This window comes from Epinephelus moara, chromosome 12 (assembly GCF_006386435.1).
Source record: "Epinephelus moara isolate mb chromosome 12, YSFRI_EMoa_1.0, whole genome shotgun sequence".
Taxonomy (NCBI): Eukaryota; Metazoa; Chordata; class Actinopteri; order Perciformes; family Serranidae; genus Epinephelus; species Epinephelus moara.
Genome location: NC_065517.1, coordinates 37,993,676 through 38,010,309, shown reverse-complemented (window position 1 = coordinate 38,010,309; position 16,634 = coordinate 37,993,676). Strand labels below are relative to the sequence as shown.

At 42.4% G+C, this 16,634-nt stretch overlaps 1 protein-coding gene across 3 annotated transcripts in view; it reads right to left on the bottom strand.

Annotated features, from left to right (window-relative positions):
• phip (pleckstrin homology domain interacting protein) overlaps positions 1 to 15,745 on the bottom strand; it is a 69,664-nt gene extending 53,919 nt beyond the window's left edge. For all 3 annotated transcript variants that reach the window (XM_050058656.1, XM_050058658.1, XM_050058659.1), the window contains exons 1-8: positions 15,445 to 15,745; positions 15,273 to 15,331; positions 15,158 to 15,187; positions 14,947 to 15,006; positions 11,744 to 11,894; positions 10,053 to 10,151; positions 9,650 to 9,810; positions 1,415 to 1,636 (exon numbers count right to left, since the gene is read on the bottom strand). In XM_050058656.1, coding sequence (XP_049914613.1) covers positions 1,415 to 1,636; positions 9,650 to 9,810; positions 10,053 to 10,151; positions 11,744 to 11,894; positions 14,947 to 15,006; positions 15,158 to 15,187; positions 15,273 to 15,331; positions 15,445 to 15,484 — 822 coding nt within the window. In that variant the 5' untranslated portion in view covers positions 15,485 to 15,745. The remainder of the gene's footprint in view (positions 1 to 1,414; positions 1,637 to 9,649; positions 9,811 to 10,052; positions 10,152 to 11,743; positions 11,895 to 14,946; positions 15,007 to 15,157; positions 15,188 to 15,272; positions 15,332 to 15,444) is intronic.
• Between the last annotated feature and the right edge of the window lie 889 nt (positions 15,746 to 16,634).

The window sequence follows — 16,634 nt, the reverse complement described above, 5'->3', positions numbered from 1 at the left end:
AAATAACCCCTCTGTTTTCAATCCCCATGGGGAAATTCATTTTTTTCGCTCTGTTGTCATACACACACAGACCTGAAATACAAACATGTACAAACAGGACCTATACATGTATTAAATGGAGAGATGTCAGAGCAAGAGGACAGGTGCCCCAAGCAGCTGAGGGTTTGGTGCCTTGCTCAGGGGCATCTCTGCAGTGCCCAGTAGGTGAACTGGCACCTCTCCAGCTACCAGTCCACGCTGCATATTTGGTCTGGATGGGACTTGAACTGACAACCCTCCAGTCCCTCTGCCGCCCCATTTAAGGATTATTTTGACGTATAATAATAACTCTGCGATATTTTCTGAGACCGTTTTCATAGCTTGAAAATCTCATATCATTGCAACCCTTCGCCTGTTTGGGTAACCTTTGCTAAAAACTGCAATATCCAGCTGTTTCAGGAAATGCCTAATAATAATAAATTCATTTGATATAGCTCCTGCCACACTCACAAAGTGCTTCACAAAAGAAGACAATAAAACCATGCAGTCAATAGAAACAAAAGCCACAAAAGACCATAAAATAGAGACTAAACAGAGGTCACTGAGGACCGTAAATGAAACACACCAAGGAACAAGCATCTAAACATCCCAGGGTGGGACAAAGGCCATTGTAGTCTTTAAGGACAAAAAGAGCTAATATTTATTTATAGATTTGTGTCTTCAGTAGGAACAAACAACAGACAGACATAGTTAAGGAAGGTAGACGCCAACACAACAAGAACCACCCAGCCGGCCTCATCCTTAAGCGACCGGCCCCGTTATGCAAATTTCTGATTGTAAAAATGAGTCCGCTCATGACATTAATACTGGTTTTTACTGCTTGTGGATATCAGCCAGTCATGCCGTCTTTTGCCCATATGTTGGAGGTTACTTCTCCTTGACCTCATCGCCTGTAATAGCTGCGGCGGTAGAGTTTCAGTTTGTCGTGATCTAAATGTTGTTTTAGTGGCTTTTCCATTCTACAAAGAATACAGTTACACTGAATACATCATATTTGGCAGCTTAAATTAAATAAACATGCACAACTCCAACAAAAACATCAGCCAGGCTGCAACTTTAGTCTAACAAGAGTTGCTTGAACTTTTCACTTTGGGAGGAAGTTTCTACAACAGCCTGCTGCATCAGTCTGGAGCCGCTTTTTTGGGTTTGGAATCCATCGATAGCCTCACTGGAGGAAATCAAGATGAGCCTATTCTAATGAGGTTTGGCAAGATTTAGAGAAAAAAGGCTCCAGGTCACAGATGTATGAAGCATCTTTTAGTTGACAAAATGTTGAAACATTTTTTTATGTGCTGCATTTAGAGAATGCAAGAATTCATTTTGGAAATACACACAAGCATTCACACAAAAGCACACAGTCTGACCATCCTCTTACCTGCAGTGATGTGATAGACGCTGCATGACCCTCCAGGACGGCCAAAGGGGCGCAGGTCTGTAAGCACCACACCCTGATGGTCTTGTCACAGGACCCGGCCGCGATCATTGTGTTCTCGTAGCTGACGGCCATGTCGGAAATCTCAGCGGCGTGGCCACGCAGCGTCGCCAGCAGACGCCCGTCATCTGTTCCCCAGATCTTCACGAGGCAGTCGTCTGAGCCCTGGAAGAGAAAGAAAGCGCCGCCAATACAGCTATCAGACGTGAGTGAAGACTGGTATTTTATATAGCTTGAGAAGTGGCGTGTCTGCCTCTGCCTCACTTCTGGAAAGACAAATTGAACATGTCAAGTTCAAAAAGACTTTTAAAATATATCTGGGCACACTGCAGCCTCAGACTGTCAGCACACTCACAAACTTGGAACACAAACAGATGAGGAAATGAGGTTCTTCAGATGCAAAAAATAGAGGTGATTAATCTGCACTGCGTCAAACAGAAACTGGCAGTAAACATTTCAAGGCGTTTACATGCACAATACTAATGTGATTAATACCAGTGAGGACGACATGGGAACACTGCAGCTGTCATGTAGACCTCCTCACGAGATTATCTTAGACTAATTTAAAGTTTAAAGTATCAAACATTAGAGTACGTAGTGCCAAATCAACACGCGATGTTGTTACCATAACGTAGGTATACATTAGTCGGACTGTGTTTAATTACTGTATATATTTTTACACCTGTAATGACTCAAGTTTGAAATGCTTAGTTGCATTTTCACGCACCAAGAGCAGCTGTGCTATCAAGGGTCATTATAGCTAATTAAAACTAAACCAAAAACTAAAACCAGGTGTGAAATAGCATTTTAGTTAACTGAAATAAAAATAAATGCTAGGCTTCAGGGGAATAAACAACTGAACTAATATTGTGTACCTACAAAAATATACAGGAAATATCTTTGTTTTCATAGTCCTAATTTTAGTTCTTGTCAATTTGCTTAAATCTGTAAACACAACAAGCATGAGGAGACACTGGTGCATACGTTTGGGAATGGGATGTCTACATGTGTGAGTCAAAGTGTTGTGTTTTTGTATTGTAATATATATTCTGAAGTTCTTAAACCTTGCCCGTGACAAATACTCTTCATATTATAATAAAAATATGAATAGAACTAATACTAAAACTAACAAAAACAAAACTAAAACGAGCAGTAAAAACTAAACTGAAAGCAAACCCACTCTGGAAACTAACTGGAACCAAACGGAACTGAAAATTAAAACTAGGGACTGTTTGTTACTAATGAAGGGGGAAGAGGTGGTGCAAAATGGATAGGCATGTCAAAAAAAAATTAAAAGCACTAGAGAAGGGCATACAAATTAAAATGGTCATATTTTGTATTTAATTTAACGCACATTTTTAAAGAAAACTTAAAAAAAAAACTGTAAAAGCAGAAATTATCATTGAATTTTCAGTTTTGCGACAGTCCTTGAACACACCGTATGCAACAAATGCTTCCAAAAACATAACCAAATCTGAACTTGAAATAGTAATATTTCATCAAAATCACTTTATTCTACATCTCATTTAAAATTTGTACAAAAAGGAATAAAGTTTGCACTAACTAACCGACATGCTCAACAAGAGAGAAAACCCGAGGCTGTTTTTAACTCCAGGATTTCAACTTTAGCTTTTAACTTTCAAACATCAAAGGGTGAGTTTTAAAAATCTAATCACTAATTTATGGTGGGTTGAGGGTCGTGCATTTTCCACCAGTGACTCAGGGAGGCTCAAGGAAAAATATTTATAGCTTCAGGGAGGGTCAAAACAAAATCAAGAGTCACACCCCAGCCACCCCCCTCCTCTGATTAATAAAGAACAGTTCCTTAGCAGTGGAAAATTACATTAAATACATTTACTGCATGAAACCAAAACACTAGCATTTTTTGTGATGCTTTCTATAAACTAAACTATGTAAATTGCCATGCTATATTGATAGAGAGAGGGGAGGACCTGCAGGAAAGGGCCCTGGGCTGAACTTAAACCTGGGCCACTGCCGTAAGCACTCGCTCTGCGGTATGAGCTACGGGGGCACCCCCAGGTCCATTTTCATTTTTTTAAATTAAACCTTTCTTAACCAGTCAAGCCAGAACAAATTCTTATTTACAATGGCCACCTTGCAAATGACAAAGCCTCTTAAAAAGACGAAGGTAGGGTCTAAAAGAAATGTCAAAAGTTAAAAAGACAGCAGCACGCATCCACACATTTCCAAAACACCCACTAGTTACATACAATCACACAATGGTTCCTGCAACCATGTAAATGTTTCCTCAAAATGAAAGTCAACCGATGTCATTTAAACACAAATAACATGAAAACCAAACACACTGACTGAGATCTTTCACCTCACTGCGAGACAGACTGGCCTGCCCTGTGAGTAGAACTGCAACAAAGATGGCGTACGCTGCTAAGAGGAGGCCCTCTCAGTAGAATATTTATTGTGAGTATTAAATAAAGTAAAAGCAATGCAAGCTAAGAAAAGAACCCAAAAGCAATGCTTCAAAAGAGGCTGCAATAATAATAATAACAGATGAGCTATAATCCATAAAGTCAAGCCTGTAAGAAATTTGTTTGCCCAGAGGCAGCTTCTGAAAATACACGATCAAGACCCTAAATGAAGACGTGGAAACAGCCTCCAAGGACTAGACTGAGGATTTCTGGCTGTGTTCCAGCGTGTAAGGGGTTAAAGGGTTTGTGATTCAACGTGGTGCCAGACCCATCTGTGCCTTGATTACAATCTCAAAAATAATTTTTAAACCCAACAGGTAACCAGAGTCGAGATGCAAAAACACAGTGTGGCATGATCTAATAGTTTGTGTGATTTATATAGGCTGGAAATAAAGAAGTGTCTTTTGGAGAAAAGGGCAGAAACTCACACAATGAGGCAGGATGAGGGAAAAATGTAATGTAGGAAATGCAAGGAAATGTATACAACGTGGTCGCACAATTCTCCTGACAGACTGATGTGACAGACGTGCCGAAACAGCCACCCTTTTATATCTGCAAAGTATTTTATAAGGCACACCACACTATCAGCATCAGCATAGATTTGAGAGGAAATGTGAGATGAAAACACCAACCCCCGCCTCAGAATAAATCACAATCGCTTGCTCCATCACCGGCAGAACACAGTCTGACTGGAGCTGTTATTTTATGTGGACTGATCAAAACAGCGAGCGCTCCCTTAGTGATTTAGAAAAAGCTCAAGGACGAATTACGGCTCTGGGAAGATGGACGAAAAACTGATATGCCCAAAGAGAGTCAGGCCTGCACGGTGCAGCGATTGGAAAGCTGGAGACTTGACACAAACTTTCCTTGCTGCTATAGATGTGAAGTTATTTTAGCTACAAAACAAAGCAAACCAGCTCGTCTAATTTGTCCTTCCAAATGGCCGTGATAATGAGCTTGCAGCCATTTCTAAAGCTATATTACACAAATCGATGTGGCTGTTGGCCAATCAATTGTTTAACTAAACCTACATGCACTCGCTCATTGATCACAAATGATCACGCCGAATGTTTGGGCTAAATAAGACGATCAATCAGTCTGTCTCCCACTGCAGCAGAGTCGGAGTGAAAAGACTGAAGAGATCCGAAAATAAGAAAATATATAAATAAAAATGATCTTGTGATGAAAGGAGACAGCGAGAGAAAGAAAGGGAGGGAGGGAAAAAAACGAGCGGAGAGAGGAAAAAAAAAGGGAGAAGGAGAAAGTGAGGGAGAGCAAGAACGAATTTTAATTCTGGCACTTAGCCAGCGCCTCAGAGGAAACATTTTCTCCAGTTATGATGAGAAATGGCAAGAAGAGGGGGGAGACGAGAGGAGAGAGGGAGGGAGGGAGAGGAACAAAGGAGGGGCAGCGCAGGATGAGGGACGGGGGGGAGAGAAAACGAGAGCGCGAGAGCAAGTGCGGGTGGTGTAAGAACGGTGGAAAGAGAGATAAGAGGAAAAGAGAGACAGAGGGAGTCAATCTATCCCCCCTCCCTCGCTCCCTCCTTCCCTCCCTCCCTCTCAGCAGCCAGCCATTTTTAGAGATTTAAGAAGTGAAAGCTGAAAATGGTGTATAGCAGCAGGCAGTGTTTGACTCAAGGATCCAAACAGAAGGACGGCAACATTAAACCAACATTATCTCATTGTTCCTTCAATATTTAACACATTAGCCGTACTGTATCTCCAACCAAAGCACATGGAGAAGGAAGCTAACACGGCGACTATACATGGGGGCAACCAGGGGGCAAAGGTCAACTTCCTCCTTCAAAGACATCAGGGGAATTCCTTGTTCCCCTTACAGTATTATTATCATCATAAAGATGTGTGAGTTTTCTCCCCTGCAGGCTGAATTGAGCTGTCGCTGTGAGTCATTCAGTAAAAGCGTCCCACCACAGTAAGGTAAACAATAATTACCTCCTACCACCACAACAGTTACGGCGGGGAATACGGACCCTCGGTCAGCTTGGTAAGCAAGAGACAGCTTGTAACAATCAAACATATACACAGCATACAAGAGGTGACTCTGGCACACTACAATGTCACTGGAATCACTTTGAATCGGCTCTTTAAACACCAGAACACACACACACACACACACACAGAAGCATCACTAGCAGGGAGATGTAGAGAGAGTAGGCCTGTCACCATAACTGCATTTGTCGAACAATATATTGTCCTAGAAATAAAGCCACTAGTATAATAATAATAGTAGTAATAATGCAACTACACCCTTTCAAGAAGCAGTGAACTTTAAATTCTTAAGATGCTGGAATATGAAAAATAAAAGTTAACATATTTAAAAACCTGTTAATATACACAATAAACTTTATGTAAAATTATACTACCTTTACAGGAGTAGCCCAAAATGACACAGTTTGAGACTTTAAGACAGAGGTGTCAGACATATGGCCCATGTGCCAGAACCAGCCCACCAAAGGGTCCAATCCAGCCCACTAGATGACTAGACTAAAGCTGTGTCTCACTTCAGGTGCTGCAGCCTTTGAAGGACGCGGCCTTCGCGGTCTACGTCAGCCACGTCAGCCAAACCGAACAGTCTCCGAAATGGGACGGTCTGGTCTACGGAGGATTTCCTGGGTTGTTCTCGCCCCAACCTCTTGGCGTTCCTGTTACCTTGCAACCAGCTTCTCTTGACGAAAGAAGGAGTGCGCTAGTATGTTAGTTAGCCCTAAATCATGGATCCAGAGTAGGGATGCACCAATCCGATATCTGGATCGAATATCGGCTCCGATATCATCAAAATAGATGGATCGGGTATCGGGAAATGCAACCTATACCTGAGGCGATCCTTTCCCTTTAAATCTATTGCCACACGAGCTACATCATGCGTCATGGAGTGAAGCAGAGAATCTGCTGTGTGGAGGTATTTCACACTATTTCAACCGCTGTTGCGCATTTTTAACAAAAAATAAATACTTCATCATTGCATTAATCTGTTTCATCTTGTTTCATTTTATCTTAGGGAAGAACGGTGTAGTCATCAATGCCTGATGCCTCTAGTCTTTTCTGTTCTACATGTAAAGGTCAACCATGGTATCACATCAGTATCAGGTATCGGCTGATACTCAAAGCCAGAGCATCGGGATCGGTATCAAAAATGAAAAAGCTGCATCGGTGCATCTCTAATCCAGAGATACCGCCGTTTGATATATTTCAGGCTAATGGAGCATTTACAGGTAAACTTATTAAATTAAGATTGTTTAAGCTGTGTCAACCACTGTTAGTTAACATAGCTTAATACGTAATCGTCACTGGCGCGCAATGCATCTTGGGATGGGCTGGGCCACGACGGATTCATCTGTTGCATCCTCCAAATTCTGGGAAAGAAAGCTGCATTTGTCGGACACATTTTAAGGAGCCTCCGAAATGGGACAGCCTTGGTGGCACCAATGTGACGCAATCGGACTTCAAATGCAGCCTACAAAGGCTGCAGCCCCTTAATAGAGACATAGCTTAAGAGGTGCCAGGTGTCAGGTGCCAGTTCAACAATGCCTCACCTACTTCATGTAAAATGCTGCTTCAGAGGCTTCTTCGCCCTGACCAGAGCACAGTTCTCTGATATAACAATGCATTTCTACTGTGATCATGTTTACAGATATTTAACATTGTGCAAAATATTGTTGATCAGCAGCTTCAGTTCAAAAGAATCTGGATCAGGAAATGTGTGCATTTATCCACACGTCACATCAGTGAGAAGTCAGCTGACTGAACGTGGAAAAACTGAGACATACTGCTGAGATTGCTTATTTTTCTGAAGACATCTGAGGCTGCTTATCTGTTTTGTTTAAGGATAAACATTGACAAAATGTACTTGTATGTCTTTATACAGAAAAAAGGGAAATATTGGAGCGGATGGTACTATAGGTAATTGTGCTTTAAGATGTACTATGCAGGATTTTTCAAAAAAAAAAAAAAACATGCACAGACTCACACAGAAGTAATCCCTCTCAATCATCATTTAAGACCCACTAGAAGTGTGTGGCAGTGTATTTTTCTGCAGAAACTCTGCCCTCTGCCTGGATTTGTTATTTTCTGTGCCCACAGGATGATTATGGAGAAGTACTAGGCGGATTAATCCTAAAATATCAATGCTCTCAATACTATGTTTTCATTTTGAACATCGATCCTAGCATCAATAGCGCCAATACCAAAAAAGGCATCAGTTTCTCTCTTCTACGTCGTACCCATTTGTATTTCAAGAGTAGTACTGTCTATGCAAACAACGTTGCGCCGTCGTGAACACATCTTGTGGATGTACTCTTTGCTGCTCCACTGCTTTTGTGTTGTCTGCACTCAGACAACTTAGTCAAGACCCAGAAGTGTCCTCTTAGTTTCACTTTCACCCGATGTCAGCAGTAGGAGGACAGTACGTTAACCTCCCAGGCACACCATTTACAGCTTGGGACTATGAGTACAACTGTAGCTGTCCACGAACGTTAAACGTGGAAAATATGTCCGAGTCTGACTAGTTTAATCAGACACATAAAATCAGTGATGGATTAATGAAAGAGGAAAACATGGGAAAGAGAAGGAGGGAAACACCTTAGCATCCAGACCTGTGACACAGAGACAGAGTCTGTTCAGAGAGACTCATACAAGGAATATTCAGGTTTACAACAGCCATGTGAAATTAATATTTTCATCAAAATAGATATTCAGTATTGTTTAATGTTAATATTTCAGACTGTAATTGGTCATCATTAGCTGTTACTTCAGTAGACGCACTGCCACTTTTAATATTATATCATATCGATATCAGCGATGCTGGCCCTGTATTACTTGGTTTTGGATTGAAGCCAAATTTTGTGGTATTGCCCACCCCTAACATGAACCCCCACAGCGCTCAGGTGAGGTAGGGATGTTATAAAAACTAGCAACCAGGTGCCAAATCATAAGCAGCAAGTATCCAAGAAACACAGTGCCAAAAAAAAAACAAATATAGCAAGGCAAGACGTCAAACAAGCGTGGATTTGGGGTTGGGGTTAGCTCTTACTTTCACTTTTGCTGGTGAGCATGTTTACAGACAGAAAATGACAATTCTGCATTGTATACCTTCAACATAAATTTCGACCGACAAAAACAAAACCAAGTGACGCCTCTTTCAAGTAACAGACAGGCTTAGCAAAGCTTCAGGAACACCACAGTTAATCCGGCTGGTGTGTTGTGGTCAGTTCCCAGGCACAGACAGCTTAGGAATTGGGTGGTTTGTTGGTGGATTTAAGAAGTGGAGGATGAAGTTGTTGGAGGGTTAAACCACAACTGACCCACTTTTTGGCTTGTTTCCACAGGTTAGCAAGCTAACAACAATCAGGACTGTGCCCACCTCCACGCCAAATGTGCAGCTGCAGGCTACCCATAAGCTACACTGTGTTGTCTTTAAAGTGTTGTTTTATTTTGTTTCAAGCTTGTGCAAGTAGGCGGGGTGGAGAGGGGAAAAAGGGAGAATCACTGCACCAAAGTCTGTAATGGTCAGGAAAACCCTGCTGTTTCTTCTGGCATCATGTTGGCGGATATGTTGGTGACATTCTTATGTGAACACAACAGGCAGTATCGAGGTCAGAAAGACGAACAAGGTCGTGTCCATATTGTTCGATAAGTCGATGACATAATTATCGTGACAGGCCTACATGATGCCACACACACACACACGCACGTAAAGACTACAGCCTTACCGTGAAGATGCGTCGTCCCGTTCTGTCGAAGGTGAGGCAGTACACGGACGACAGGTGTCCCAGGATCCTCTTGTGCATCTTCATGTGCAGGTACACGGCCGTGGGCACCAGCTGCCGGAGACGATAGGAGCCGTTCAGTCGACGGCTGAAGCATGTCTCGACTGGATGGCGAGAAAAGACACACAGCGGTGAGGAGGACATCTTCATATGTAAAGAAATCTAATCAATAAAAACCCACTCAATTAATGAAATATTTCAAAGAACATGAAAATGGGCCTCGACAGTGGATAACCTCGTGCACAGCTACACTGCGAAGAAAATCAATAATAACACTACTGTCAAATGCTACTGGAGTAGTAGATGATGTTGAATCTTATCTTTTGTGTGTTTGTGTTTTCTTTACCAATGTTAGGTGGGCTCCCATAGATAATAGGCGGCTCCGGTGGTCGTCCACAGTGCAGCGCAGCCAGCGCTGAGCCCTTCCACACAACATGCTTGCAGTCTGGAGACAGATGAACACAGAAGAGATGCTAGAGACATACGGGCACGGAGCACTTTGGTAGCTGAGAGGTACAGTGTATGCTGTATATCCACACTTTGCTTTCAGACCTAGAGTCGTCTCCTTTGGTCTGAATCAGGGACTAATTTTGTCACAAAGTTGTATAATTGTCTAGAGTTGGTTCGTGTTCTCACGGCAGCATTTACAAGCGGACCAGATGAAATGCCTTGTGTGAGAAAGCTGCTCTTGATTGGTCAGAATTTCCATGTGGGAAAAATCCAGGAAGTAAACAAAACGTTGGAGAAGAGTACACTTGCAAGATAAATGTGACACGAGTGCGATTGCTGTGTTCACACCTGCCCAAACGAACCGCACTTAGGGGGTAAACGAACTTGAGTTTGATTGAACCGAACCAAAGAGGGCAGGTGTGAAAGCGCCCAAAGACCGTTTTAATTGCCACGTAGAATGAAATTTAAGGCTGATTTGACAATAACCACAACTGAAGAGAACCAACAACAATTACCTAGGGTTCGGGACAATTTTGCCCAAATACTGATTAGAACATAAAACATGAGTTTTTGTCTCATGGCAGAGACAAAGGTGGAACAGAACTTGGAAATACCTGATGTTTGCTGGTGAGTTCTTTTTGGCAATTTTGTGTTTCCCACTCTGTATGTGGGATTCTACTGCCTTGACTCCCATTAGGAATGCACAATAATATCAGCCCATCATCAGTATCAGCCAATACTGGCTTTAAATGAAATATCAGAATCGACCCACATGCTTTTTCCTAATTTGCACAATGAATAAATATTACATACATTGAAAAGTATCGTATTTCATGTCTCCATCTGCTGAATAAGAGTATGCATGTATAACATGACATTAATCCACTACAGAAGAGACTTGATGATCACTAAAATTAGGTGGGGAAAAAGATGGATATATCGACACTGGCACCGGTTATTGGTCAAATGAGTTGTTACATATCAGCATATCTGATATCAGCAAAAAAATCAAATGTCATGCATCCCTAATTCCCATTGTGCCCAGTTTAAAAACTTTTTGCATAATCAAACCAAGCCTCTTGTGCACTGCTTTATGCTCAAACGTGTCGCAAAATCCTGTCTCCTTTAAATCCTACTTTCCATGTCTTAGCATTTTTAAGATTTTTTGAAAGATCAGTGACATTAAGACATTTTAACACCAGTTAAGGCCTTTAGTTAAGCTTAATGAATGTTATGCCTTTTAAGGATCTGCAGGAACCCTGCAACCACAACATCCCCTGTTGGATTCCAGCCTTGGGAACTTGGGAACTTTGTTGCATGCCATAACACCCCCCCAAATTCCACACTGTCCTCTGTCAAATACAGGCCAAATACAAAAAAGAAAAGAAAATCACATGCACATACATTATCCACTCTGTATCATGACTTGTCTGCGTGAGCTCGCTCTGTATGCAGAATGTATTTACATGAGGTCTGTTAGTCTGCACGAACACGCAGAGATGTAGCAGCCTGAGTGGGTGTGTTTGCATACGTTATGTGTACATTAAAGCAGCCCATCATGAGCACATGCACCGTGTATCCACTCACTCTTGCTGGTGCGGAGGAGATTCTGCCTTCCAGCCCCCAGCAGGCTGGTGAGTCCGGGCACGCTGGCAGGGACCTCCCTCTCCAGCAGCGGACAAACTCTGGAGCAGACCTGCAGCAGGTGGTCTGGACTGATGTGGCGGTATTGCTTCACCTGAACACACACACACACATAGCTCAGCTTATATTCAGAATAGTAAATGAGAAAACACAAGTTAGAGGAGAGCAAAGAGGTAAACACATCAAACCTGGCAAGCTCTACAGAAAAACCTTCCAAGAAAGACTAACATTTCACCACATTATTACACCAAAAACTAACTAATTATATAAAGAAAACATTTCCAGTAGATCCTACTCTCTTCCAAGAAAACCAAAACACTGCCTGGAAAATAATAAAAAGGAATAATTAGGTATTTATGAGCGACGAAGACGAAAAGGATTGTTTTTGGCATGAGTCCATTTAGTTTAAATTCTTCAGCATACACACAAAAAATGTATTTTCAGCACAATGCGAGGCAAAAAACAAGGTCACTAACCCAAATGCCTGTTGGTTTGCTGAGATTTTCAAAAGCAAAGGTGCCCTTTCAAAAAAAAAATCACATTACTATTCTCTGAGGCTTTCAACAGGAACAAACCGAGCTCGACTAATAAGGACAAAACAAATAAAACAATCACTCTCAAACTGCAAAAAGCATTGTTTCAAATACATTTAGGAGCACTCAGACAAAAATATTAATTTTTAAATATCAAAATCGCAAAATAAGAAAGATAAAAATGAAATCTGGAGCAAAATAAAAGCTGAAATTCAGTTAAAATGTTTGTTTTTTTTTAAAATGGATACAGACACAGTTCACATGCAGCACGGTGAAGCAGCAGAGAAAGGGGGTGTGGCATGCAACACAAGCATGAAGCAGAGTGAAAGCCACACTGTCATAAACACAGCGAGTCTCTGATCCCATTGACACATGGGGGACACTCCTGCATGGCCTACCTCTGAAAAAACACACACACACACGCCTGAGTGACTGGAATAGCAGCGATCTGCCACGGGACGAGGGAGAAGCATGCAGCATGCAGCACTGTGTCTGATGCAGGATTATTTTAAATGTTTCCATTTAAAATCAGACGTGCTGGTAATCAGCTTTGTTTCAGACACATCTCATTTAAATATCTGAACGGGGTCAAATGAGCCTGAAATTAAACAATTACTCCACTCACACACACGTTTTTTCCCCCCTTCCATTCCTTTATCTGAGCACTGACAGTAACACTTATTCTCTGTCTCTGTGACACACACACACACACATGCACACACACGATTAATGACCCCTTAATTGCTTTCAACATTGTTGCTGGTTCAGAGACGTGATCAGTGTTTCTAAGCACATATCAGCCCCCTCTCAGGTGCACGCACAGCCACAATGAACACACACACACACACACACTGATAGAGCAATGTGTAATAACAATTTGCTCCATTTTACTTGCTTCTTAAAAGGTAATGGATAACACTCCCCCACACACACACACACACACACACACAGCAGCACCACCAAGACGCACATGGCCTCACACACATGCCTCCAAGTTAGCTTCTACAATCACCACATTTCAATATACTGCTCAAAAATCAATACATAGCTCTTAATCATGATGCTATTTCCTTCAATATATGGGTCTAATAATTACAAAACACAGCAATTGTTGAAATCCACTCATTTTTAGTGCAAAAATTAAAATTAATAAATTGCTGTAAATGTGTTTATAATGAAAACAGGCTGTTTTTATTCAAAGATAGCTTCAATATTTGTTCATATTTTGCTCCTGCAGAATTTTACATGCAAAATTAAAATAATGCTACATCTAATTAATCCGCCTTAATTAATTAGCCACAATTAATATCCTTAATGATTACAATATCACTGAAGCCAACGCTGATTCCTCATTGTTGCCCAACCCCCTTCTGTGCCAGCCCCAGACATCAGCCATCGACACAACACATCCAACCTGATCCCTGCAGCTCCTGCCCTCTAAAACATCCTCTTTCTATTTGGTCTAATAATTAAAAAGCACCCGCAGTATCTTTTTTTTTTTTTTTTTTTTTTTTTTTTTTTTTAAATGGAGGAAATTATGCACAATAGACAGGAGGCAGGCTGAGCGGCTGGGAATGGGGAGGAGGAGGAGGCACGGAGAGGCGAACGAGCCAAGCAGGAAGAGAGAGGAGAGGAAAACACAGGCAGGCAGAAAGACTCTGTCAATAATGTCTTAAACGTATAAATTTACATTCTGGTGAAGCTACACTCGGTGCGATGTGGACTCGGGTGTTCAGATGAGTGTGTGAGACACAAGAGAAATCCTTTAAAATGGGGGTGTCTGCGCATTAAATAGGCCACAGGTCATTATTTTTATATTAATGTTAAAATAAAACAATCAAATCAAATAGAAAAGTAAGGCTTGACACTTTGTGCAGGCTGGCTAAAGAATAAATATGTACGCGATGATTAATTCTCTCCACGCCCCCATGCGTAAACGGCGCTTCCAGGCGAGCCCTGTTTGTTTACATGACAATTAGCACGTCAATTAATAGCGCGATTATAAGATATCAGCTCCACGTTACCTCGCATCTTCACATAAACTCATCTCCCCTCTTGTCTTCCATCCGAGCTCGCACCACAATCCCCCAAAAAGCAGCTGCTCTCCAAAAACGCCTCCACCACAACCAGCCTGCCCCTCAGGCGCGCTGCAACTTCCAGCTTTACTGAATATACTGTTTATATTCTGCTACAAAAAAAACTCCTGTTTCCTAACTCTTGCCCCCTGTGTGTTTTCAACCCATGCACACAAATTATGGCTCTTGCAGGACAAGAGCGCCTCCATCTCTCTCTGGCTTGTGGCGCAGGGAGTCCCTCCTCCGGATCCTGGCGCTCCTACACCACAACACTCATGACGTATCAACATTTCACACACATTTTCCCCAACAACTATTAAAACCTTTTGGACATGCATGGCACCAAACTCGCACAGCACGGTGCACAGGAGGCTGGGAGCCGACCCCTCGGTGCCCCGGAGCGGCCCCAACTTGCAGGCAGCTCGCCCTGCAAAGTGCTTTGCAGTTTTTTCTTTGCCACCTGATTTAAAAATTGCGGGAAATTCAATTTTTATTTTGCTCTCTAAAAACTTTTTCCTCAGTTATAGAGCTCCCTTACCAAATTTTCGTACGTCCCGGGGTGTTCCTGCCCTGTCCAGTCCAGCCTTATGGGTAGCAGCTGGGGTGGAAAAACAGTGTCGACTGTGATCATCCACGTTATAAATGTACCGAGTGATGTTTTAAAACAGTAAATGACAAATCAGAGTAAAAGCAACATGACAAAGTACAGTGTACAGAGAAGCATCTCTCTCGTATTGCTGACTGCTTACCTCCTTCTCCTCCACCTCCCTTATCAGGGTCTGAAAATAGCATAAAAATACAAAATTACACCCCATGACAATCTCGGACATGTTATAAATTATCCCAAAATGCAAAAACACCAACCTCGGCTGCTTTTTGACACGGTCCAGCTTCTAGAAATCGGGCTATTAGGAAGTACAGTTCTGGTATGGTTGGAGGGGGAGAAGAGGACGGGAGCTGCGTTAGAAGAGGGCACCGAGGAAATTGGGGGGATATTACAACAACCATGACATATTTTCCGATCTCCTTTACTCACCAGAAGTCAACTGCGCGATGTGTGTACTGTCTGAAGCCATTTTGGTGTTGTTTGCCAGGGCAGCGCCAGAGCCTGTGTGGTGGGTCTAGGTGGCTGCCCTGTAGCTGTCACTGTTTATCCACCAGGAAGAGGCTGCCTCCATTCAGCTCCGCTCACACAAAGTCCCGGCTGCGTCGTGTATCTCTCCGCCGAGCGACAACTAGTGCGCGCTGGGCTGTTTCCCCCCGCGAAACGCCGTCTTCCTCCGGGAAAGACCCAACCGCCATGACACCTCTGAACTCACTGTGCCTCGGGGTGAATTTTAATGGCGGCTACTTTTCTGCGTGGACATGTTTGTGTGAATCCCCCTCCCCCTCAAAAGAAAAAGCGCAAGCCCTCTGCGGAAGAATACAAGCTGTGTGTGTTCACGCACGCCACTGTAGAGGGGAGGTAGAAATGGCAGCCTGCTGTAGGAGAGGACACATTGCTGCAGAATGGCCGTTACTTCGTAGCTAAACGACATTTATCACGTTTTAGCAACTACACGTTAATACATTTATACTTTAAAGTGTGTTGCGGGGTGATACAACGCAACTCCTGCTCTATTTTTTTAAGTATTCGCACCCGCGGATGTAGAACATGGCTACCGTGTTTGTGAGGGGATTTACAGCCGAACTAACCGTTTGAGCCAGGTTTTATTAAAAGATAACGATATCTGCGTTAAATCTGCGTCTCCTCGGCCTCGTTTGTTATTTCGCCGTCGTTATTGTGTAACAAGATGTCAGGCTAACACACCCACTCTCTCTGGGAGCCGTTTGGTGGGGAAGTCGTCCATTTCTCTTCCAAATACTGGCTGGCAGTAAAATGGGGGAAGGGTTGGAGAAGAAGGGGAATGCAGCTTAATGAATGAAACCTCGTGAGTTACAGGAATTTAATGGCAGGGAGACATTAAACGCAACACTGATGATTGAAGGAGGTTATCAAGGAAATGCATCACACAGTCCACTTCCTCTGTGTCTCACCAGAAAGTTGTCACAAAAAGGGAACAACACTGAAGGTGTTAGTTCCTATGATTAAATATTTTTATTATTAATAAACATTATTTGTGTAAAGGATGTGCTTTATGTCTTATATTTCAATTAAATGCGCAATGTTAGAACAAAACACAAGCTCACAGTTTTGCGCTGACCTTATGAACTGTCTACTCTTTC